The 26,439-nt window shown below is 46.2% G+C and overlaps 1 protein-coding gene across 1 annotated transcript in view; it reads right to left on the bottom strand.

Moving 5' to 3' along the window:
• Positions 1-299: 299 nt before the first annotated feature.
• The window catches only part of SLC4A1 (solute carrier family 4 member 1 (Diego blood group)), a 55,885-nt gene continuing 29,745 nt past the window's right edge, over positions 300-26,439 (bottom strand). The window contains exons 10-19 of the mRNA XM_056863293.1: positions 23,964-24,182; positions 21,689-21,837; positions 19,780-19,974; positions 15,294-15,455; positions 13,080-13,172; positions 12,142-12,308; positions 10,075-10,328; positions 7,538-7,707; positions 6,369-6,542; positions 300-411 (exon numbers count right to left, since the gene is read on the bottom strand). Of these exons, the coding sequence (XP_056719271.1) occupies positions 331-411; positions 6,369-6,542; positions 7,538-7,707; positions 10,075-10,328; positions 12,142-12,308; positions 13,080-13,172; positions 15,294-15,455; positions 19,780-19,974; positions 21,689-21,837; positions 23,964-24,182 (1,664 nt within the window). The 3' untranslated portion in view covers positions 300-330. The remainder of the gene's footprint in view (positions 412-6,368; positions 6,543-7,537; positions 7,708-10,074; positions 10,329-12,141; positions 12,309-13,079; positions 13,173-15,293; positions 15,456-19,779; positions 19,975-21,688; positions 21,838-23,963; positions 24,183-26,439) is intronic.

The following is a 26,439-nucleotide window of genomic DNA, read 5'->3' on the forward strand; positions in this document are numbered from 1 at the left end:
TTCGCAGGTGAGCGTCCGATCTTCTCATGATCCCTGCATAGCTTTGGGAAGGGTTTGTCAACTCATGTGGGAAGATTAAAGATTTGTTAAAATTTCACTACTGACCTACATGATTTGAAGAAGATCTAAAGCATACGCTAGCTGTTTTAAGTCCTATGGAATCCATGTGCTGGCAATTGTGCACGTGGGCTGTGTACAGGTGTGCATACCTGTACACACAAATGCATATAGAAACAGAGAAATATTCCTCCAGACTCTGTGTCTGTCCAGTGCTTGCTGGGAAAAGGTCTTAGTTCCTTATCTGCCCGGAGGATGTGGTGCAGCAGGTGCTCAAATGGGCATCGGAACTTCATCGTAAACATCACAGCCTTCTGCTTCATCGAAAGTCACTTCAGCATCATCAGCATCCAACTGAAAGGAAATGGCAGAGGATACTGTTAAGAAGGCAGAATGGTCCCATAGACAGCTGCACCTTAGGCCTCTGTCTGTCAAGGGCTGGCTGGGAGGCCTTAGGTCATCATCACATTCAAAGGAGGCTTACACTGTGTCCGTCCATTTCAGCACAGTCTACCCAGAGAAGCGGTGGCTCTCCATGGTTTGTAAAAGCCATGCTACTGAGATCCTTTGTAGTCAGAGACACATGAACACATGAAGCTGCCTTATACTAACTCTGACCCTTGGTCCATCAAAGTCAGTATTGTCTACTCTGACAGGCAGCGGCTCTCCAGGGTCTCAGGAGACTGTCAGAGGTCACCTTGCTGTTCCTGCATGTTTCTCCCGTGTTTTCTGGATGCTGGCTAAACATGAATCCAGAAAATGCGGGCAAAACGGGCGGAAATGCTCAGGGAGAGCGAAAGCGACCTCTGACAATCAGAAAATGCATGCATAATCAAAACAAAGCCCCGAAATAGTCAGCAGGATGACTGCGAGAAAAGAGCCCTGCATAAATGGACAAAGCCTTTGACCCCTTCATTATTTCAAGCTCCCGCAACTGTTTAATTCCCTATTTGTAGTACAGGCAAAACAGAGACCACCCCTTGCGTTATTGTCAGGAGGATGAATGCCATGATCGCCAAATGTTGTGCAAATTAATTTTTTAAAATCACTCTCTTAAAAGACAAATTGAAGCCCATGAATGTTCATTTTCATCTGTTGCATCGGAGACCCAAGAGCAAAAGACAGCACCCAGTCTCCAGTGCTTGGGATCATCTAAGCATGTTCAGTGGCCTAAATTTGGGAGGGTCACAGGTCAAGGACATGGCTTGCTCCCATTCCAGTTCTGGCTTTCCAGTGTAGCTGGATGTGAATACCAGCGTGCCCCTTTCAGTCAGGTGGCACCAAAGTTCATACAAAAGTTGTCTGTGCCACACCCTCACTCTGCAGTGGATTGTTTCAATAATTTGAAAATGGAACCACTGTTATTTAGAATGTGTACAAAGCACATGCCCTAGCCCACAGCTATGCTGCTTCAGCCCACCTGGCATTGACCAGGGCCCGGGCCCTTTCTCTCAGAATATGGAACGGGCTCCTTGAGGAGGTGAGGGTGGGAAGCATCTCTAGACACTTTCAGTAGGGTTGCCAAGTGCCCGGTGGTGGCAGGTAAAATCCCGCCAATCCACCAGGCTGCCAGCCGACCAGCTGAGGGCCGGCGGGCACCACGTGCACACACGACGCACCTACATCGCTTCAGGGTTTACCCAGAAGCGATGCGGACACTCTAGCAACTACGGCCATGCACTCCAGAAAACCTCCCACCCATGGACCGACAGGACCTGGTAAGGCTAGCTTTCAGGAGGTGCTGCAAAGCCAATTTATTTGCCAGAACTTTTAATGGGACATAAGTAGGGTTACCAGCTCCGGGATGGGAAATACCTGGAGATTTTGGGGGTGGAGCCTGAGGAGGGCGGGGTTTGTGGAGGGGAGGGAACTCAGTGAAGTATAATGCCATAGAGTCCACCTTCCAAAGTGGCAGTTTTCTCCAGGGGAACTGATCTCCGTTGCCTGGAAATCAGTTGTAATCCCAGGAGAGCTCCAGCCACCACCCGGAGGTTTGGTAGTCAAACAGAAATAACTAGTGCCCCAAAGGAGACTGTGAAATCAAAAAATTGAGCACTTATGGCATAAAAAAGCTGTTAAGCCTATTTCAGAATAGTGCAACCTTTATCTAGGTCCTTGACACTTGTAAAACACAGTGTGTAGCCAGCTAGCAAGGGAGCACCTTGCCGCTGTACAACTGTTAACAAGTATCACAATTTACAAGTTTTTCACAATAAAGTGGCTTTTCAATATTTGTGGTACATAACACAGCACAACAGAAACACCGAGGTCGGTGGCCTCTATGGACATTTCTATTGTGTGCAACCTAGTGCAACCTAAATAAAGGTTGCACTATTCTGAAATGGGCTTAACACTTTTTTTATGCCATAAGTGCTCAATTTTTTGATTTCACAACCACCCGGAGGTTGGCAACTCTAGGAATAAACTGCAGGCATTTCTTACTGGGGAGGAGTATTATTACGGGTTTTATAGTATTTTTTAAAATTGGGATTTGTAAGTTGCCTTTGAGCCATTGGGAAAAGCAGGATATAAATATTTTAATAAAATAAATTAAAAACTAAACATGTCTGAATAGAAACTGGAAATTACTCATTTAGTACACAGATAACGAACAGCAGATAGGAAGTATCTTTTTTTCTGAAAAGATCTGAATGAAAAGGCAAAGCTGATTGAGACCCCACGTTTAGTGCATCCGTAAATACCAGTCACATAAACAAGATTACTCTTTGCTCCCATTTAGTAAGTGTCTAGCAACAACCAAACAAAATCTACTAAGGCTAATGCTGTCGTAATATATTTATCTTTGGTTAGGGTTGCCAGGTGCCCACTGGTGGCGGGCAACCCCCCGGCAATTTACCCCTCTGCCCGCCAACCACCTGAGGGTCGGCGGGCAAACGTGCATGCGCGTATACTGCGCACGGCACTTCTGGTTTAGAACCGGAAGTTCCTCCTCGCGAGGGACCTTATACTTCTTAGTTTGAGTGATGAAGGTCCACTTTACCACTCAAACTAAGAGGTAAAGGCCCCTTGCGAGGCGGCACTTCCGGTTCTAAACACGCGCTTTCTGAAAACAGCCTCCCGCTGGAGGAGAGGAGGGACCTGGCAACCCTATATGTGGAGGAATATCCACAGAGAATAGGGTTGCCAGGTCCTTCTTCACCACCGGTGGGAGATATTTGGGGCAGAGCCTGAGGAGGGTGGGGTTTGGGGAGGGACTTCAATGCCATAGACTTCAATTGCCAAAGCGGCCATTTTTTCCCAGGTGATCTGATCTCTATCGGCTGGAGATCAGTTGAATTAGCAGGAGATCTCCTGCTACTACCTGGCAGTTGGCAACCCTAACAGAGAAACACTGTGGTGGTGGTGGTGGTGGGGAGCTGGTCGGAATGCGACCAGTCAAGTAGATTGCAAGAGAGTCCAGGTTTCTGCCTGTTTCTGCTCCTGCAATCATTCCATTCCAACACAGCACATTGTTTTTTCACATGGCCGTTCGACAGGATTTCTTTCTCCTTCTCTGCCGAATTTGGTTAGCAGTTTCCCTTCTCTTGCCAAACGACTGGGGAATAAAAAGATAGCTTTGGAGGCCAATCCAGGATTCTTTCAGCAGAAAAGGGGAATCCTGCAGGGAAAAACAAATGATGCATGATAACCAAATTCATTCTGTGACCCAAAACTGGAGCTGGCCTGCTATGGGGTTCATCACCTGTTTCTTGAAACTGCCAAAGTATTCATTCAGAAAATGCAAACCATAGGCCAGTGTTTTGCAGAATTTTCTCTTTTGGAGGGAAGGCTTTCTACATCCTCTGGTCTGCCAAGAAATCCCTGAGCATCGGCCAAGGAACCTCTGAGCATTGTGGAAAGTTTGGAGGCTTGTGCTAGGGCCTTTTATGCATGGCTGTTTCTCTCGTGGTCACCCCTCCGAAGACTTGGTGTCTTTGTTGTGATTATGCATGCCGTTTCCGACCTGACGGAAACCTCGCTCCCCCCCTGCATTACCCTGCATTTTCAAATTTGAGATAAAACAGGTCTCTGAATACGCAGGCAAAACGCGTGGAAATGCAGGGGGAGAGGCATGCATAATCAAAACAAAGACCTGAAGTCATTAAATGCATATGTAAACAGGATGCACTTGAAACCACCGAACATGTGCTATTTGAGTGTAAACTATATTATCACATTACTACAGGCTCATTGATCCCATTATTAGTGGACTGCCCCAGACCTTTGAGAAAGGCCAAAAACGCATGGTCCCTTAACCCACTTTATTCCCCATTTCAGCCAGGATCAAATTTACCCTGGCTGGGGAAAAACTGTACACATTACCTTGAAAAGCAGGGACGAAACTGTGTGCAAATCCATCCATATAAACAGAAAATGTGGGAGACGTGCACAGTTCTTGTTTAGCTTGCAACACCCCCCGCCCCCGGTGATTGGTCATTTCCCGGGGCAGGGAAGGCCCTCATTGGTCAATTTGAAACGACCAATCACCGGGGGCATGGGGGTGTGTGCCAAACTAAACAGCAACTTCATGTCTCCAGCACTTTCTGTTTACAAGGATTGATTGGCACAGTTTCGTCTCTGCTTTTCAAGGTAATATGTACAGGTTCCCCCCCCCCAGCCCGGGTAAATTTGATCCTGGCTGAAACGGGGAATAAAGTGGGTTAAGGGACCATGCGTTTTTGGCCAAAGTGATGCTTAGCACTCCTCCTATTGGACACAATGGCTAACTTATCTGCAAGCATGTTTAGATTTGCTTGGCTAGCAATTAAAATCAGGCAGAGGTTGCTTAAGAATCTACAATAGCCAAGGAAATAGAGAATGAGTAATGTCTGATCCTACAGATTTAATACATTATTTATTTATTTTTTCTTTCTAGTTTTATCCTCTGTAATCTTCGGATATTATCAAGCATTGTAATTTTACCCATATTTAGTATTTGTTTTGATATTAGCTATGTATCTTGGTAATTTTGCCATTTTTAACCATTTTAATAGCAAATCCATTTTATATTTGTTTTACCCTATATTATTTAACTATGTAAATTTGCTTTATTTGATGGTCTATGACTGCAAATAAATTACTGATTGATTGACCTGAAGTCGTTGGAGGGGTGACACCAGCGAGGAAACAGCCATGCATAAAAGGCCTAGGATGCACATTTTGTCTGTACCAAGTACTGGGCAGGCATAAGAGGCTTCACTGTTGTCCTTTGTGAACAGATGACTGGGCACGCTAGACCAGTGCTCCCCAGTGTGGTGCCTGTGGGCAGCAGGGCACCCTCAGACACCTTTCTTGGCACCCGCTAAATGCTTTTAGAAAGTGGGCAGGGCCAGGTGGGGCTTTTGTCCATCAGGGCTTCTGATTGGCCAGTGGAGATCTGATTGACTGTGCAGATTGTTTAAAACTTGCTTCAGCTGGTGCCACCACAGCATAAGGATCTTTACAGCATGACTGAAGATAAGCTGTATGTATCCTAGAAAAATATTTTAAACAATATGTTCATTTTCAAAGGCATCCTGTTAAACAGACCTTCTGCCTGAGACATTGCAGTTACTATTAGAATTATGCACGGCTGCACTCCCCGAGATTTCGTGGCTGGCTCCGCCTCTTGTGGCAGCCATTTTGTGATTGTGCCCACCATCCAGTGTCAGAATTCCCAAGGTTGAGCCTGTAGGCTCAAAAAGGTTCGGGACCCCCTGCCCCACACCACACCGATAGAGGCATCTCCTAAAACTGCTCCATCCAGGGCAAGGTGGGCACCCATTCCTGCCTGCCAGCATTCAGCATGGTGAAGTATTCAGAGTGGTGTAGTGGTTAAGAGCGGTGGTTTGGACTCTGATCGAGAGAACCGTGTTGGATTCCCCTCTCCTCCACATGAGCAGCGGAGGCTAATCTGGTGAACTGGATTTGTTTTCCCCCTCCTACACACGAAGCCAGCTGGGTGACCTTGGCCTAGTCACAGCTCTCATAGAGCTCTCTCAGCCCCACCTACCTCACAGGGTGTCTGTTGTGGGGAGGGGAAGGGAAGGTGATTGTAAGCTGGGTTGAGTATCCCTTAAGTGGTAGAGAAAGTTGGCATATCAAAACCAACTCCTCCTCCTCCCTCTTCTTCTTCATCATCATCATTTTCTGCTTAGGGAAGTCTCTGACAAGCCTCCAAAAAAGCCCCACCTTCCCTGGAACACACTTGAAAACCACGTTTTGTAAACAAACAGGCTTTCCCACAAAGAGTACCGTACAAAGCCCATGCTGTCTCCTTGCTTCCGGAAGAGGACCCAACTGAATTTCTCACCAATGGAAACTATACTTACACATTTGAGTTCGAGGTCACTGAAGTAACATGGGAGCAGGTTTCGTCGCAGGGGCACTGTCAGGATGAGGATGAAGGCTAAGCTGAGGGAGGCCGGGCTGGACTTCACTCCCCACAGCACAGCCAGGCACAGAATCTGGGTCAAGGTGAAGATGTGCATGCGCCAGGTCTTTACCTTTGAAGGAAAAGAAGCCGAGAAACAGTCAGAGACCACGGTAATCCCCTCTGTCTGTCATCTGCCATTGTGCCAGTGTAGTGTTAGAGAGTCAGACTTGGGTCCAACGTCTCAATACGCTAACCCTAGGGTTGCCAACCTCCAGTTAGTGCCATCAGTTGGTGACTGCAGTGTAATGCATGAATTTGTTTTGGCGTTTGTAAAGGGTTTATGAAGGCTGACGAAGCCACAGCGAAACGTGCTTGGGAATCTAGACCACGCGTTCATTGTTAAATTTTCCTCTGTTTTCCTCTGTAATTGCATGACAACACATCGCAGGGCTGCTGCCAGGAGTCTTTTTCTGTGTTCCTTCTATTAGCGGGAGTGTGGTAACCCAACAAGGCTACTCTTCATCTCTCCTTCCCCCCGCCTGGGAATTTGGCCACTCAGCTGGGCAGCTTCTTTTGTTCTTTCCCCTGCCGGGAGTTGGCATTTCTCCTCTTGGAATTCTCCACGGACGCTTTGGCGGCGTCAGGACTCACTGAGCATGTCCGCAGCTACTGCTGAAGTCTGCCCCGAATTTGGATGGCCCGGACTCCTTTCCTACGGTTTAACTGGCTTATATGAGTACTGCCGTTTCTTTCGATCACTTTACCTTGGATTACGGTGCCTTATATGTTGTAGGTTGAAATATAGAGCTTGTTGTATTAGTCTGCTGTGTGTTGCAGTTATTTTTGTAGCTTATTTTTGAAGTGTATTACTTTTATAGTGGATTCATTGTGTATAGTTAAACCTCCAGTTAGTAGTAGGAAATCTCCTGCTATTTCAACTGATCTCCAGCCAATAGAGATCAGTTCACCTGGAGAAAAATGGCCACTTTGGCAATTGGACTTTATGGCATTGAAGTCCCTCCCCTCCCCAAACCCCTGCCCTTCTCAGGCTCCACCCCAAAAACCTCCCACCGGTGGCAAAGAGGGACTTGGCAACCCTAGCTAGCCCTCTGGCGCTATGCTTACTTTTCTAACAAAAGGCTCCTCCGGGTGGTATTTGGGGGGTTTCAACATGAGAAGGATGCGGTCATAGAGCTGGATCCCACTGAGGGATGTCACCCCCATGTAGAGGAAGATACCAAAGAGCACTGCCAACGGAATCAACTTCAAGATTGGTTCCATTAGGATGGAGACGCCTGCAGTGGGCAAACACAAAAAAGATATCAGTTATGGGACCCCATCTTTGTCACCTTTTTGTCTTAGCTGAAAAACCTCCATGGCATCGTGATTTGCTGCATACAGTATTATTTTCTTTTGGATTTAAAATGGCTGCCCCATCACCCCACCAGCTGCAAGGAAGCATTAGACAAAGGGCTGATTCACATGTGACAAAGTCCACATGGCAGACGCATAGCTGCCACAAGGATTTGGGATCAGATATGGGCCTAGAGCTCTGTGCTGGGAACTCAAATCCAATGTGCAGGGCTGAGGGTTGCCAACCTACAGGTGTGACTTGGAGATCTCCTGGGATTACAACTGATCTCCAGGTGACAGAGATCAGGTCCCCTGGAGAAAATGGCTGCTTTGGAGGGTAAACTCTATGGAACCATATCCCACTGAGGTTTCTGCCCTCTCCAAACCCTGCCTCCCCAGGCTTCACACCCAAATCTCCAAGCATTTCTCAACCCAAAGTTGGCAACCCTAATCAGGACCATAGCACATGGGGAGAAAAGGGCTTAAACCTTCCCTCCCCCATGCCGTGTTCTTGACCTGAAATGCCCTGTTTGCCATGTTGGAGGCTGCACCTAACTGCCCGCCCCCCCTCCAGCAGGCCAAACAGCAGCTCCACAGGGCTGTTTCAGGTCAAGAAAATGGCATTTTCACCCTGAAAACCACTGTCCTGATCAGAATTTGGCCCACACCCCCCTGGGAATTAAATTCCCAGTGGGAAACTTCCAGAACATGTCTGTTGAGTCTATGCAGGGGACACATGCACTTTGTAACATGTGAATGCTCTAAGCGTCAAAGTGGATGTAATCCTGGGAGATATGTGAACAGATTTCTCACAGTTTTTTTTAAAAGAGTGAACAGAAGCTGCAGATTCGGGGCTTTGTTTTCATTATGCCCGTTTTCTCCAACCTTTAGAAGTCGTCTTGCTCTCGCCTTGCCTTTCCCCCATGTTTTCTGGATGCTGTTTTAGCCCGAGTTTAATGCCTGCCTCGATCGCAAATTGATTGCTGATCCTGTGCATAGATGTTACTTCGGGCTTTCCCCCCATGCCCACATTCTCACTTCCTCCTCCCACTTGTCCTTCTCCCTCATCCAACCCCTCCCCTAGAAGCCTTCTCTTTTAAATTTGCAAGTGTAGGACTAGCGATGGACCATGGAGACCTATGAGGCTTCTTATTATTTCTTCAACCACATCATGGTGGCCATTCTTCATTTAACTTGCCCTCTTCAGCCCCCACCCATCTTGGTCAGTTTCATGGCAAATGTTAGTCAGTTTCATGACCAGTATTGGTCAGTTTCAGCACCTAAGATTCTGGGACAGACCTTGGCTGGATCAAACAGACTGGCATGTTTCGAGTCTGGCCGGGCTGATTTGCCACCCTCCTCTTAACATTGCGTCCTCTTTAGCATAGCCATGAAAAAATTCACTCTCGTGTAAAATGGCTTACCCCATCCAAGAAGCCTGTAAGCCCTAAACCCTGTTAAACTCAGTGGAAGCCACTGCTCGGTAAACGTGCGTGGGATCGTGCCATGTAAGAGGCTGAGGTTGGGTTTCCTCTCCACTGCCAGGGAGGAAAGGAAACGACCTAAATGGCTGCTTATTTCTCCAGTCTCCATTTAACATCCTCTTCCAGTGCCCCCACAGCCCTTTTTTTTGGGGGGGGGGAGTGCAGGACTAGCGAAAGAATGCTCGAATAATCACAAACAATCTATGCAGCTTCTTATTTCTCCAGTCTCCATTTAATGTCCTCTTCAATGCCCCCACAAGCGCATTTTTATTTTTTGGATTGCCTCTTGGTGCATTGGTGTATATTTCTTCTTTTGGTCATTTTGGGTGGAATCACTGGTTAGTGGGAGCAGACATGTGGAATCAGATTCTCCGCTGTGGTTCTAAAATGGCTACTTGGTTACGTGCAAATGAAAGAATCCCAACGTGGGGCTGGTGATGTGTTTTGAAAAAATCACTACAGCCAATTACAATGCAGTATCTGCAGGGAAGTGACTCACGTGTACCTGCCTTTTTTTTGCTAGCCATCTATTGCTAGCATGCATGCATGATTAAAAAAAAAAAGAGGAGGTGGCAAGCCGCGAAACAATGACGACATTGGTGACTGCTTCCATTGGTTCTGACGCTCCACATTTTTTTCTGGCCGCATGCAGAAATTTACTCCGAGTAATCCCAAGTAAATCTGGGAATTAATTCTGGGGGAAAGCCCCTGTGCAGAGCAATTTGAAAATACGACAGTAAATACTGCGCATTGAGAGAGAATATCCAGCGGAAACAACCTGTGCATAAAAGGCCACAAAAAGAAAGAATCTCCAGAAGAACTCACCTACAAGAATGGACACCAGGAGTCCAGTGATCCTCTGCTCCTTGACCTCCTGGACACGGGCTTTCTCCCCCGGGACAGTACTCTTGGCCATCACGGTCAGGGCATTGGCGTGCGTGACGGTCCTCACGGTGGTAGCACTGAGCCATGGCATGCCAAAAAGGGCTGCTATTCCACCCATGCCAACTATCAGGAACAGGTCTAGATGGAAGCCCGAACCCTTGACTAGCTTCCTCTCGGGTTTGCTCACAATCAGCCTAGAAAGAAGGTTTGACATGTTTCAGGAGGGGTCAGATGTCACCAGGATACATGAGCTGCCTTTTACTGAGCCGGGTCAGGCTTCTCTGCTGGGACTGGCAGAACCTCTCCAGGGTCTCAGGCAGAGGTCATAAGAACATAAGAAAAGCCCTGCTGGATCAGACCAGGGTCCATCAAGTCCAGCAAGTGCCTCTAGGAAGCCCACAAACAAGACCACTGCAGCAGCAGCATCCTGCCTGTGTTCCACAGCACCCAAGATAATAGGCATGCTCCTCTGATCCTGGAGAGAATAGGTATGCATCATGACTAGTATCCATTTTAACTAGTAGCCATGAATACCCCTTTCCTCCATGAACATGTCCAGTCCCCTCTTAAAGCCTTCCAAGTTGGCGGCCATCACCACATCCTGGGGCAGGGAGTTCCACAATTTAACTATGCGTTGTGTGAAAAAATACTTCCTTTTATCTGTTTTGAATCTCTCACCCTCCAGCTTCAGCAGATGACCCTGTGTTCTAGTATTATGGGAGAGGGAGTAAATGATCTTCCCCATTGCCTATTACTGGATTCTTCTAATGGGAGATGCTGGGGATTGGACCGGGGACCTTCTCTGCCACTATGTCACAGTTCTTTCGTAAATAAAACTGCTTTCTTCTGAGTTAGCCCATTGTTCCATCAAGGTGGAACTCCCTGCCCCAGGATGTGGTGATGGCTGCCAACTTGAAAGGCTTTAAGAGGGGAGTGGACATGTTCATGGAGGAGAACGCTATCCATGGCTTTGAGTTAAAATGAACGCTAGTCATGATGCATACCTATTCTCTATAGTCTCAGAGGAGCCTGCCTATTATATTAGGTGCTGTGGAACGCAGGCATGATAATGCTGCTGCAGTCGTCTTATTTGTGGGCTTCCTAGAGGCACCTGGTTGGCCACTCTGTGAACGACCGCTGGACTTGATGGGCCTTAGCCTGATCCAGCATGGCTTTTCTTGTGTTCTTATGTTCTTAAGGTCAGCATTGTCCACTCTGGCAGTGGATTTCCAAGGCAGAAGTCTTTCCTATCACATACTACCTGATCCTTTCAATGGGCAATGCTGGAGATGGAACCTGGGACCTTCTGCCTGCAACACAGATACTCTGCCACTGAGCCACAGCCCATCCTTAAACAAATCGGCCTTCTACCGAGTCAGATCATTGGTCTGTCATGGTTAGTATTCTCTGCTATGAGCGGCAGTGGCTTCCCAGAGTCTCCAAGCAGAGGTCTTTCATATCTCCTCCTACCAGATCTTTTGCACAGGAGATGCCAGGGATGGAATCAGAGACCTTCTGTATTCATACCTAATTCTCTCCCGCTCAGCCATGGTCCCTCCCATCTAACGAACCATGGTTGTGACACGTTAAGCAAATGTATATCTGAATATTCTGTCCTAGGGCAGACACCAAATTCTACCTTTCTGGAATACAAGCATGGAACACATGCAATTGTTTCTTACCCCACCCCATAAGGCTTTTCTCTTGATCTGCTTTCGTACTTTTTTTTCTTTCTAGCTCACTCTTTGGTAGGATTGCCAACTTCCAGGCAGGGCCTAGAGATTTCCTGATGACATAGATCAGTTCCCCTGGAGAAAATGGAGGGTGGACTGTATGGCATTATACCCTGCTGAAGTCCTGCCCCTCCCAAAGCCCACCATCCCTAGACCTCCCCCCCCCAATCTCCAGGTATTTCCCAACCAAGAGTTGGCAACCCTACTCTTTGGTAATCTTTTGCCTCTGGTCACATCCTTTCTTGCCTTGGCCCTGTCTTCTTTTGTTCCTTACGTGGTGATCTGTGTCTCTAGGAAGATGAGGATGAAGACTAAGAGAGCTGGTAAAAGTGCAGCAAACATCATCCAGATGGGAAAATCCACCCTGTTTCCAAGGGGATTGATGAACCAACCCCGGGCACTTTCGTTAGAGACCTTAATGCCTTCAGGAACTTTCAGTTTCTAGGAAGAAACAAAGAAAAGAGGCACACATAAACTGTAGGCCTGTTGGGTGCCAGCTAGAGTTGCCAGCTTCCAAATAGGGCCTGGAGTTCTCCCAGAATTACAGCTGACCTCTAGGTTTGGTTGCCAATCTCCAGGTGGTGGCTGGAGATCTCCTGTTATTACAACTGATCTCTAGGTGACAGAGATCAGTTCACCTGGAGAAAATAGCTGCTTTGGAAGGTGGACTTTATGGCATTATACTCCATTGAAGTCCCACCCCTGCTACTGCTCAATAAGCTGGCAGTGGGAAAAATAAGACAAAAAATTACTGCTGTGCTGACAGCCTGATGTCACTTCCAAGGCAGACCTGGAAGTGACATCATACCGCCCTGGGATTAAGCAAAAACACTATAGTAAAACCATAGAGTTTCTGTTGGATCCTGGAGTGGCATGACATCACTTCTAACTTTGCCCCAGAAATGATGTCATGCCATTGGTACATTGGCACGCCCCCCCCCCCCATGTTCTCGCCATCCCAGTCTCCCGCCGAGCACCAGCAACCGGCTGGCAGCCCTACTTCCATGGCAGCCATTTTGTGGTTTTATGCAGTACCCTTTCTCAAAATTCAAGAATTGCCTGCAGGCTCAACGAGGTTGGGGAACCCTATCCCCTTTGGGTAGGGAAGTGTGCACATGGGCCCTTCTTCCTTTGTGCACAGAAGGGATACTGAAGTTGCAAGTTTTTAGAAGGAAGGAGAGAGCACCGGTGAAAACACAGCCAGGGTCTCACCTGAGTATAGGTGGTGTCCTGAATGAAGAAGTCTGCCAAGGACATGATGAAGATGGAAATGGGGACACCAAAGTCTCCAATCACACGCCGAAGCTGCCAAAAAGTAAGAGCCACATTAATCTGGTAATACAGATGAGACTTTACAAGAGAAGAAAGTGAATCATTGGGAATAAGGCAGACCACAGATTCTCAGATGCCAGGCCAAGACAGACCATTCCATACAGGCTGCCAAGACAATGGAAAGATCTGGAAGTTCTGACCTAGTTTTTCTTCCCACAGCTGACCTACTACTTTTCCAAACATATGGAGAACGGTTTTCTTTCATTGAAAACAAGGCTGACCTAAAGCAGCTAAACGCAATCTAATGCATGGTTTTTTAGACTTGAAACATATTATTCTTGAACACCATTCAAAACTGACGGTGGGGAAAAGAAAACCCTGCCAAAAATGTTACAACTGATATGCTGGGATGTATATGTGTTGCCATTTTTTTAAAAAATCCTCTGTATCAAGGAACCAAGCAATCTGTAAAATTATGAAAAGTAAGCAAATATGCATGCTCTGTAAATTTCTCACAATTGCTGGGAAAATTAAAGGGCTGCAGAGAGCACTGGAATTGCAGCCGTTGATTGTGCTAAATCCTGTTCTTCTGTTACAGGCTTTAATATACAGAACATATGAACTGATGTATTAGTGTTGTACATAGACAGAATACCCTATTGTAAAATCATAATGTTCATAAAAAGCCATTAGTAGCTTGATTACCTTTAAGCTGGACAAGCCTAGACATGCCTGGGCAAGAGACTCTTTTTTTCTATTCAAGAAATAGGTCAATGTTGTTCTAGCTTGCAGAGAAGCAGTTATGTAGAACTTGCTTGTATTCTTGTATACAATGTTAACACTTTAAAGACTTTGTAATACTTGCATATACACATATATTACATTGAAGCTATTAAATAAACAGACTTACTTGTGTAAGTAAATTAAGTTGAATCCTGCTTAGTAGGTGACTAACTGAATAAGATAACATACCATTTCTCAGGAAGGGGTCAATTCTAAGAGCATAGTCAACTGAAAGGCACTGACCCGCTTCACTCCTGGCTTCTGAGATATGGCGATTGCCCACACACTTTCACTTGCAGCCTTAAGGAATAGTAACTGGCTTTACTTATAAAATAAAGTTCAGATTCTTAGGATCCTAGGCCCAATATTTTGGGATTGTAAAATCACAGAAGTGCAGAATCACATGCGGTTCTGCAAGCACAGGTTATGGTAGGATCATAATTTTTGCTTCCACTTGTTGTGAGCTATTTATATTTATTATCACATATTTTTATCCAGCTCTTCGTCCAAAATTGGCTCCCAAATTAGTTCCTAGGAATTAAAAAACCAACTACAACTGAGATCTGAAGTGAGCTGTGGCTCACGAAAGCTCATACCCTGCCAGAAATGTTGTTAGTCTATAAAGTGCTATTGGACTCTTGCTCGTTTCCAAAGCAACTGAAATGTACTCAAAATGCAATTTTGAGGGGACTCACAGCAGAGCTGGACTTGGCCCTTACAGACAGGTGCCAGGTTGCTTGCTTCCTATGGCTTGTTAACTGCTCATTTCCATATTTAACTGCTTATTTCTATATTTAAAGCCTTGTGCTCAACACTATCCTGACAGAAAGTAAGCTGTATCTATTCTAAGGTCTTTTATGCATGGCCGTTTCACTCGCCGTCATCCCTCCAATGACTTCGGGTCTTTGTTTGGATTATGCATGCAGTTTCCGACCGTCAGAGGTCGCTGCGCTCTCCCCCTGCATTTCCCTGCATTTTGCCCATGTTTTCAAATTTGAGATAAAACAGGTTTCTGAAAACGGGGGCAAAACGGGGGGAAATGCAGGGGGAGAGTGCAGCGACCTCTGACGGTCGGAAACGGCATGCATAATCCAAACAAAGACCCAAAGTTGTCAGAAAATGACGGCGAGTGAAACAGCCATGTACTGTGAAAGAGATCTTAACTGCACTGAGAAATGAAACCTTTCTCTCACTGCTTTGGGTCACAGCCCAGCCACACTGTTCATTCGGGATATTGCTTGGTCATTACACAGAAATAGGCCAAACCCATGTGCAGGTGTAACACTTAAGCCTTTCCCTCTCACAGTGCCTGCCCACTGTTTCAAACATACCCCCAAGTCTTGTTTCCCCCAAGCACTTGGAAGGATTTACCTTGCCAGGAAAGAAACTGCTGTTTTTTAACTTGCGCAAGAAGAAAGCAATGAAAAATGTTCCTGCCATGAGAACCAGGGACAGCAAGGCAGTGTTGGGTTGGCCTTTCATTACGTTGGAGGTGACATTGTAGTTTGGCTGCAGAGGATGATCCTCGAAAATCTGCAAGAACAGACAGGTGTAGAGAAAGTGGAGCAAACAAGGGCTGTAGATTCAGTTCGTCCCGAACCGAAAAACAGCCGAATTTCCCCCGATTCAGTTCAGTTTCAGTTCAGATGGAACCGAATTTTAAAAAAGGTGGGAAAACGACGAGCCAAATTTGGCGAGTTTAGGGCATGCCGAATAAATTCGGCAAATTCGGGGGCTCAGAATCAGCAGCATAACCGTCAGTTAGTAAGCAGCATTCTCCCGCGGCCAATGGTGGCCAAGCTGGGTCTTCTCCTGGCCAATCAGAGCAGGGATTCTCACTTTTGAAACGGCCAGGAGAAGAGTCTAAAAACTCCCGTCCCTCCCCTCCTGTCCCGACTGTATTCATTGCCTTCCAATTTGGTGGTGCTGCTGCTGAGAGATCCGATTCCTGACTGGGCCGAGCTGCTGGTGCTTACCGGAATAGGATTGGATTTACTTCTCCTCCATGCTCCTGCTGGAAGACATCCACACAGTTTGATCTTGGGGGTTTTTCTCTATACCTTTTCTCCTGTGTGTGTGTGGGGAAGGGAAAGCAGAGTCTTTGTGTGTGTGTGGGGGGAAGCTGTTTCTGTGGGTGGGTGGGAGCCAAAGGGGCTTTAGTCCGTTCTGCCGAGGGGGGTGCGCCTGCTCGCCTCTGCGGGAGTGTGTGTTCTGCTTTTAAAGTTTAGTCTGTGCGGCGGCTAGCGAGTCTCTCTCCGCTCGGCACCCGCACCTCCTCCTCCTTGGTTTTTTTCCCGTTTGGGGTTGAGCTGAGCCGTACTGGTTTGAGGGGGGGCTTCGCCCGTTCTGCAGAGGGTGTGTGCCCGCTTGTCTCTGTGGGAGTGTGTGCTGTGCTCTGCTTTTGTTTTTTGCCCCTAGCCTGGGGTTGAGTGTGACGGTGCGGCTTGCGTGAGTCTCTCCCCGGCGCCGCTCGGCACCCGCGCCGCCTCCTCCTTGGTTTTTTCCCCGTTTGGGGGAATATTCATTCCAATGGGTGGAGGGGGGACCCCTTCCGGGCCCCATAACTCGGGACCCCCTGCCCCAATTGTCATCAAACTTGGGCGTTCTTGCAAGAAGGGTCCCCTCAAGCTACGCTGAAAGTTTGGGACCTCTACCTCCAAACATGCCCCCCCGGCCAAGTAGAAAAAAAGACGACTTGAGGATATTAGCAGCCCATTTTTAGTGGGAGCTAAAAGCTAAAAAAACTGAAAAATTTGGAAAACTTAAAAACCAGAAGACTTGCCTTACAGATTTATTCTATATATCACTCATTGATATGGGTGACTTAAAAGAGATTATGAAACTCCCAAATATATCATAAAAGGTTTTTTCTACTTGAATTTGAGGCTGATGAAGCTATGCTTTGGTGAAAGCGCTACAAGTATCCGGAATAGCGTTTCCTCTATCTGGTCTTCACCTCTATCCAGTCTTCATTCTTGCTACCAATGGAGCAACTTTCCCCAATTTGGATGTGAAGATTCCTATCGCTTTATATTTGGACAGTTGCGTTGTTTTTTGGAGATAGCTATTATGCTTATAATATAAGTGTTGTTGCTTATTCAGATTTTGACTTAGCTTTTTGTATATTTTGTATTATTTGTATGTAATAACTTTGTTGTTGTGGTCTGTGTACTTAGTGGTAATTTGAATACATTGTTTGAATAAATCGAGCTGTACTGTTTCTTTTTCTAATACATATACCTATAGTTAACAGTATAGTGAGTCTTTCTATACAGTACCTGGAGGTTGGCAACCCTACCAGTGAGCCATGTTCAGCAAGACCTCTTAGCTCTTCTCTTCCTTAGCCACCACGAGCTCCTATTTCCACTTCCTTGGTTCTTCTGCTCTATCAACACCGCTCTTCCCCCCCATCTCCTATGGCCTTGACTCCAGCTTCCCTGCAGCCCAACCCACCCTGATAAAAATAGTTTTTTCCCCCCCATGAAGTACTACTAAGCGCGAAATCAGATGGGGGTCGAAGGACCATAGCACAAGCACCATTCCCCTACTCCCCATGCTCGACCCCTCCCCTTTGCCTTTCTGTGTCTCCAAAAGATCAATAATAATAATAATAATAATAATAATAATAATAATAACAACAATATTAAAAGTAGAAATGTCGACGGGTTTTGACAGGCATGGACACAAAACGAATTGTAAAAAATTTTCCCGATCTGCATCTTCCCTTTTTTCTTTTTCTGTACACCTTTTAAAAATGAATAAAATTTAAATTAAAAAAGAGCAATTTCTGAGCTAAGCCCAGTTACAAGGGTGCTGCTTGTTTTTTTCTCTCTCCCTCCTACATCTTTTCAGCCCTCTGTCTTTTCTTCCTCTCGTTCCTCAGTTTCTATAGAAACCAGGTCTTGACAGCCTGGCTTCTGGTGACCAACTTGTTACCGCAGCAGGAAGTCCAAAAGTGGCAGGGGTGGGGGGCAAAGGGCTACTTCTGTGCCAACAAGCACTGGATGTTAGAAGGAACGTATCAAGCAGTAGGAGCCACTTAACTCAAAATCCTAATGCTACACCCTCTCATTATTGTTCCGTAAAGTTATATATCGCTGCATGGTTATTAGTGTGTTTATTACTTGGATGCATTTTACAGACGGGCAAAAGGGAAAGGTTTACCCACTGTGACCTACTGAGGGTCAAAAGTAATGAAACACGGGAAGAGCTATGAGATGAACCTCCTAGTTTTACATACGAATAGGGCTTGATGAAGTAAAGAGACTTGTATTCGTACCCAGCAGTGCAGTTCAGTCATTTTGGAATCTGGATGTAACGGTTTTATGGGCACCTTTTATAGTAATGTATATTTCAAACGTGAAGCTCGAATGAACATTCAGCCAGCTTGTCTCGCCCCATCCTACCATCTCCACAGACAAACACCCATGGTTAGGGTTGCCAGCTCTGGGCTAGGAAATATCTGGGGATGGAGCCTGGGGAGGGCAGGGTTTGTGGAGGGGAGGGACCTCAGTGAGGCATAATGCCATACAGCCCACCCTCCAAAGCAGCCCTTTTCTCCAGGAGAACTCATCTTGGTCATCTGGATATAGGGTTGCCAGGTCCCCCTCCCGATAGGTGGGAGGTTTTAGGGGGCGGGGCTGGGGTGACCCTGTGCGATGACATCACTTCCGGGTTTGCTTCAGGAAGCACCACATTGCCACCGCCGCTTTAGCACTGTTTGAATGCTAAAGCAGCTGCGGTGATGTGGTATTTCCAAGGGTAAACGCAGAGGTGATGTCATCGCATGTGCGCGCACAAGCAATTACCGCTCCAAAACCACCCACCTGGCAACCCTATCTGCTGATCAATTGTAATAGTGGGAGATCTCCGGGTGCCAACTGGAGGTTGGCAACCCTACACATGCTGATTTCTGGATCTATGCATATTTACTCAGAAGAAAGTTCCACCGGGCACAACAGGGCTTTCTTGCTACAGCATGCATTTGGGGCCTCTCTTGCTGAGCCGCTGAGCCAGGGCCCTGGGTAAGGTTGCCAGTTCCCTCTTTGCTACTGGTGGAAGGTTTTTGGGGCGGAGCCTGAGGAGGGCGGGGTTTGGGGAGGGGAGAGACTTCAATGCCATAGAGTCCAATTGCCAAAGCGGCCATTTTCTCCAGGGGAATTGATCTCTATCGGCTGGAGATCAGTTGTAATAGCAGGAGATCTCTAGCTAGTATCTAGAGGTTGGCAACCCTAGCCCTGGGCCTCCATCCAAAAGTTCATCTCTGACAATGACATTGCTCCTGCCTTCTGAGTCTTGAGGTGAGAAGACCACGTGCACATCTTTTAGAGTGCTATGGTTGCCAACTTCTGGGTGGGGCCTGGAGATCTCTTGGGATTACAAGTAATCTTCAGATTACAGAGGTAAATTCCCTTGGAGAAAATGGCTGCCTTGGAAGGTTGAATCAATGGCATTAAGCTGTGCTGAGGTCCCTCCGCAAACTCCACCCCAAAATTTCCAGGGATTTCCCAACCCAGAGTTGGCAATAGGAATGCCAGCCTCCAAGTGGGACCTGGGGATCCCCCCAAATTACAGCTAATCTCCAGACTACAGAGATCAGTTCCCCTGGAGCAAAGGGATGCTTTGGAGGGTGGACTCTATGGCATTGTGCCCCACTGAGGTCCCTGTCCTCCTGAGGCTCCACCCCCGAACCCTACCCCACCCCCTGCTGGTGGCCAGGGGTTGTTAACTAGCCGTAACAACCAACCTCAGATTAAACCCCACCAAAAGAGAAGCCCCCTCCACAGGACTTCAGCCACTCAAAAGCAGAAGCCCCTCCAGCAGCAAGGGCAGAAGACACAAACATGGGCTGTGTTACCTTGATGAGTTTCTTGAAAGTCTCGAAGATGAAGATGAGGGAGATGAGGAAGGAGAAGATTTCTTGGGTGTAGCGGGAGATGTAGCATACCAGGAAGCTGCCTTCGAAAGCCACCACCACCACCACCAAGATTATGAGCCAAAAGCCGATCCAGACTCTGCCCACAATGTACTCTATGTCGGAACCGACACAAAACTGTGTAGAGAAATTGGGGGAGGGAGAAGAAAGGAGTGTGGAGCACAGGAGATGCTAGTGAGACATTGGCCTTTTATGCAGGAACTTTCCCCCATGGTCATCCCCGCCGACTGCTTCAGGGCTTCCTTTTGATTACACATGCCTTTTCCGCCCCAGAGATTGCCTTGCACTTCCAGCGCTGTTTGCCTGCATTTTCCAGATTCTGGCTAAAACAGCATCTGGAAAGCTTGGGCAAAACACACGGGGAGAGCAAGGCAATCTCTGGTGGGCAGAAAAGGCATGCATAATCAAAAGGAAGCCCCGAAGTAGTCAGTGGGGGAAACATCCCTGCATAAAAGGCAATTATTTTGCTTCCCATCAACCTCTCTATCTTATGCTGGAACCAAAGAGCTATTTCAACCACACTAAAATCTCTAGGCCTATAAGCAGGACCCCCAGACTCACCATCACAACCAGCAGGTATCCAGTGTGGAATTCAAAATCACATGAACACATGCCTTATACTGAATCTCTAGCGACACAGATAGAGGCCTTTCACATCACCTGGTCCTTTTAACTAGAGATTCTGGGGATTGAACCTGGGGCCTTCTCCATGCCAAGCAGATGCTCTACAGCTGAGCCATGGCCCCTCCCCAAATCCTGAGAATCCGAGCTTTCCCTTCTAAAAGGAAGCATTTTACTAGTGCAAATAAGCCTGAAAATGTACAGGGAATGACCCGTGCTTAACATCCTAAGAAATGCTTTCTATCAGACCAAAATCTGCCTAAATATAGCATTCTCTGCCCCCAACTAGGGTTGCAACAGGCCTGGAGGGAAATTTCTTGTCCCATTAACAGAGGCTTAATACTTGGAAATGTGCAGTTGAAGCTTTTTATAGTACATAAATATATAACATCCCCTGATAAATAGCACCCCATTCAGCAAAGTACTGTAAAGGGACAGGGCATTTTTATTTAGGCCTGTTGGTAATGCTTCCTCCTCAGGCAATCACCTAGAAGTCTCAAGATGCTCACAGAAAGGACATTATTTATTTACAACCACTACTTTTCTCCGCAATGGGGACCCAAAAATCCCTTTTATTTCTCAGCATCTTGTAATAAGATACACTTCCTGTGGATATGGATGTTCCGTTTAATGTCATGGCTAATAGCCAACGATATAATTTTCCTCCATTCATTTTGGATGTGTCAATTTTGTTTTAAAAGCTGTCATAGCTAATGGCCATTGAGGTAATGAATAGATGCATGCATGAACGAACAAATGAATTAATGTCAATGACAGATTTATTGCACTATACAATTTCCCATATTTTACTGTATTTTGATTTTTTTTTTTAAGATGAGACTGTGGTCTAGGTTGTCTAAATCAGTGGTTTCTAAACCGTGCTCCACAGAGCACTTGGTGCTCCGCAAAACATCTCCTAGTGCTCCATGAAGACATTGGAAAGAAAAATACTACTGTCATTCAGTTTGGTATATAGGTGCCAGGTAAAAATTAGTGCTCCGTGATTAATTTATCTCCTGAAAAATGCTCCATGACTCAAAAAGTTTGGGAACTGCTGGTCTAAATTGACGGGGGGCAGGGGGCGAGAGAATGGATGGATGTTCCTGTCTTTCTGGGTCTGTACTAGATGTCCTGTAAAGGATCTTTCCTATGGAAACAGAGGAATCAAACCACTATTCAGCACAAGTGTGATTTCTCGCATGGCACTTACCGAATAAAAGGCTTCCTCGAATACCAGGAGGGGGCCAGAGAAACCAACCACGAGCAGAGGCTGTGCCCCAAGCAGGCAGAAGAGAACGCCCTGAATTGCCGTAGAGACCAGAAGCTCAGATACTCCCATCATGTTCGAAGTCTTCTCACCTGCAAACAGCCCTGGATATCAAGCCTTCCTGTCTATGTGGAAGACAAAACGCCCCTGTGCAACTCAAGGACAAACTAGACACTGGCTGCAATCCTGTGGACACTTTCCAGGGAGTGGAGCCCGATTGAATAACATGGGACATATTTCTAGGATTGCCAACCTCCAGGTGGGGCCTGGAGATCTCCTGGTATTACAACTGATCTCCAGTCTACGGAGACCAGTTCCCCTGGAGAAAATGGTAGCTTTGGCAGGTGGTCTTTATGATATTTTACCTGACTATGCCTATTAAAGGTTAATGATGATGATATTATACCTGCTGAGCATCCTCCCCTTCCTAAATGCCACCCTCCTCAGGCTCCATCCCCAAAAATCTCCAGGTCTTTTCTAACCGACTTGGCAACCCTATGTACTTCTGAGTAGACTTGCTTTGATAATATCACAGATCTTCCCCATTCTCATATAAAACTAAAAGGAGTATGCAAGGAAGGGAAGCCTAAGTGCTTGCTGAACTCATATGGTTTAAACACACCTCTCCAAACTAGGGTTGCCAGCTCTGGGTAGGGAAATACCTGGAGATTTGGGGGTGGAGCCTGGAGAGGATAGGGACCTCAGTGGGATAGATTGCGACTTAGCCTACTCTCCAAAGCAGCCATTTTTTTCCAGGGCAACTGATCCTGGTGATCTGGAGATCAATTGTACTAGCAGGAGATCCTCAGGTGCCACCTGGAGGTTGGCAACTGTACTCCAAACCCAGTTCTGACACTGAAAATGAGCCGTGCTGGGGAGCAAAGTTCTTGGAGCGATAGAATTTAGCAAAGGAAGCTGTGGGGCCAAGGGGTTCTTAGGCTTGGCAGGGGCTTCCAACATAGCCTGTACTTAGCAAGCCCTCTTGAGCACAGCAGGGAGGGAGATATCCTCCTATTACAACTGATCTCCAGACAACAGAGATCAGTTCCCCTGGAGAAAATGGTCGCTTTGGAGGGTGAGAGCCAGCGTTGTGTAGTGGTTAAGAGTAGTGGTTTGGATCTTGCACATGAGTGGCCGATGCTAATCTGGTGAACTGGGTTGGTTTCCCCACTCCTACATATGAAGCCAGCTGGATGACCTTGGGCTAGTCACAGCTCTCTTAGAGCTCTCTCAGCCCCACCTACCTCACAAGGTGTCTGTTGGGGGGAGGGAGAAGGGAGGGTGATTGTAAGCTGGTTTGATTCTCCCTTAAGTGATAGAGAACATTGGCATATAAAAACCAACTTCTCTTCTTCTTCTTCTTCTTCTTTGTCTCCCCCATTCCCAAACCCTGCCTTCCCCAGCCTCCTCCCCCAAAATCTCCAGGTATTTTTCAACCCAGAGCTAACAAAATTTCTGGCAGGCTGTGAGCTTTCGTGACTCACAGATCACTTCTTCAGATACAGCTAGAATGTGAGTCCATCGATCCTTAAGTGGAAAAGAGTGAATTCACACACCCAAAGGCAAAAGCATGTAAATATCAATAGCAGGTAAATGATGTTAGTAGGCTGGATTGGATTAGGTGTGATATGCAGATGGATAGAAGGCGTGAAGAAATCAGCATTGGTAATGAGTCAGGAATCACAGGTCCCTATTCAATCCAGGAGAATGCATAGTCTTGAGCTTCATTATTACGGTAGTTGTAATCCAGCAATCTCTCTTTCTAATCTCCCTTTGAAATCCCTTTATAAGAGAACTGCTGCTCTTAAATCAGCAACTGAATGTCCTGGAAGGTTAAAATGTTCCCCCACTGGTTTTTGAATGTTGTGGTTTCTGATGACAGATTTATGTCCATGTGTTTCCAGGTTTTCCTGTTTCTCAAACTAACTTTGATTCAGTTTGAGAAAGCATGAAGAAATCACAAAGAAACCACAAAAAACAAATGGAAAATGAGAAAAACCCCTGCAGTTCACAACCTAAACTACAGGAAAACCAACCTCTACTGGGCACTTCCATTCAGTTCTGCTTCTCCTCTCCACACCCATCTGGTTCAGCAGAAGGGGAAGGAATGCAAAGCTGCTCTTCACTCTGATTTAACCCAAATTTTTCTGTATGTTGGAGCAGATCTAGTTCCACCAAGGACCAGCTTGTGAAACCACCGTAGCCCCACCTCTCTTACCCAGAAGGCCCCCAAAGGTGATGGCAGGAGAAAGTGCAGCGAAATAAATAAAGATGACAGCGGCTAGACACTGGGCATTGAGGGCATCCTTGATGTCGCTGAGGTACTTGGGGTACCGCCGTTTGATGTCCCTCACCAGCCCCCCAAAAGGCTTGCGGGTCCTGCGTAATGGGTTGTCGTCATCTTCTGGTTTGATGGCTTCCGCTTGCAGTTTTTGCTCTGCGCAAGACAGAAGAACACAGGAAGTGTGACAAGGATGGATCGGGAGAAGGGCAATTAGGACAGCAGAAGTTTCCAAAGGGGATCACCGCAGGGAAGCTAGTAGGGTTGCCAACCTCCAGGTACTAGCTGGAGATCTCCTGCGATTACAACTGATCTCCAGCTGATATAGATCAGTTCAACTGGAGAAAATGCTCCTCCCCAAAAACCTCCCGCTGGTGGCGAAGAGGGGCCTGGCAACCCTAGAAGGTAGTCTCATCAAATTTGGAGAAAATCTGCTCTGCTCCATGGGGTTCACTGGAGTAGGAAGGCCTTTCAAATAAAGGCCCGTTAAATGACAGTAACGGCAGGGTCTGGACTAGTTCAGTTGCAGAACCTGTTAGCTGGGCCCAGGCGCAGGCCCCAGAGCACATGAAATGGGGCCCTACCACTGTGGAAGATGTGGGTACCGCTTAGCCTGGGCCGTGACTTTCTGTCGGCGCTGTGTTAAGGGTTGTAATCAGGCCTGGAGAAAAGTGCCCTGTCCCTTAAACAGAGACAAAATATGTGGAAATGGGCAGCTGAAGCTTTTCATAGCACAGAACAAAATAATGTGTGTGTGTATGTGTGTTTGCTGTCAATTCACAGCCTGTAGGGTTGCCAGCTCCAGGTTGGGAAATATCTGGAGATTTTGGGCCGAAGCCGGAGGAGGGCGGGGTTTGGGGAGGGGAGGGACTTCAGTGCCATAGAGTCCAATTGCCAAAGCGGCCATTTTCTCTAGGTGAACTGATCTTTGTTGCCTGGAGATCAGTTGTAATAGCGGGAGATCTCCAGCTACCACCTGGAGGTTGGTAACCCTATGACCCCGTAGGGATTTCAAGGCAAGAGACAGTCAGAGGCAGTTTCCCATTGCCTGCCTCCACGTCACACCCCTGGCATTCCTTGGAGGTCTCCCATCCAAATACTTGTTACCTGGTTAATAACACCCTATTGTGCCCCTGTCAAAGGGACAGGATTTTGTTTTCTCTAGGCAGGTAACAACCTGTTTGTGTTTAAAACAAAATTCTATGCTAAGATTAAGGCTTTTCTGCATTCTCATTTTTTTCATATAAATACAATGTATGTAGAGCTTACTTTTTAAATGTACATTTTAGTAGTTCACTTCTTTTGAGTTACATTACTATATATCCTCATTATATCTTCATATCTAATTATATATTTATTATAAAACAAGTATTACCTAAATCTTTCTTCTTCTGTTTTAATTTTTATTTTACTCTTAATTTTCAACTATATAATTAAAAAGACATTCAATTTTTTTCTGAAATTCTGAAATTTGTGCAAAGGATGTTATTATGTATAAAGGATGTTAATTTTGCCATAGTTGCATATTCAGTTAACTTATTCATCCATTCATTTAACTTTGGGCATTTCTCTGCTTTCCATTTTGCTGCATATGTTACTTTTGCATGTACTTGAATAATTCACTATACATTTTGGGGATATTACTTGGTAAAATATTTAGTAGCATATTTTTTCATACATTGCAAACTTATATTTTAATATCTTTTGCATTTCATCATGAATCACTATCCAGTATTTTCTAGCTTTCTTACATATGATAAAATGTTGCATCTGTGTTCTGATATTTCCAACACTTCCCATTATAGTCTTTATAAGCTTTTGGTGCACGTGTTTTGCTTCCTCTAGTGGTCGATTCGATATCACACAAGTTTATGTCTGGCATAAAACCTGCAGTTTAAATCTGCAGGGAGATATGCTGGACATAAACCGGTGTAATATCGAATGAACCACTAGAGGGAGCAAAACATGTGCAGAACTGATAAATTCCCCAAAGAAACAGGAATTTACAAGAGAGGAAAATGAGAATGCAGAAAAGCCCTTAGTCAAATTTTGCAAGCTTGATATAAATTATTCAGAACCTATCTTTTTGGTAGATCAAGACAGGGCACTGAAGCCTCACCCTCTGAAATCCTGTTCTCCCACTACGGATGCAATAGAGGGTATCTGGCAACATTGCAGAAGCTAGGCAACTTCTGGGATGTCACTGGATATCCTCTGCGGCTGTCACATTTGCCCCAGCCCATCCTACTTCCAAAGAATCATCATAAAACACAGACAAGCTGGGCTGACCCTAGTTGTTAGAGCAAGTCCAGAAACTTCTTGCAGGCATAACAAATTGCAGAGGCCAGTGGCCTCAGCCATTACTATGAATTCCACAACCAACAGCAGCCATTATGCTGAAATCCCTACCCAA

This window comes from Euleptes europaea, chromosome 18 (assembly GCF_029931775.1).
Source record: "Euleptes europaea isolate rEulEur1 chromosome 18, rEulEur1.hap1, whole genome shotgun sequence".
Classification (NCBI taxonomy): Eukaryota; Metazoa; Chordata; class Lepidosauria; order Squamata; family Sphaerodactylidae; genus Euleptes; species Euleptes europaea.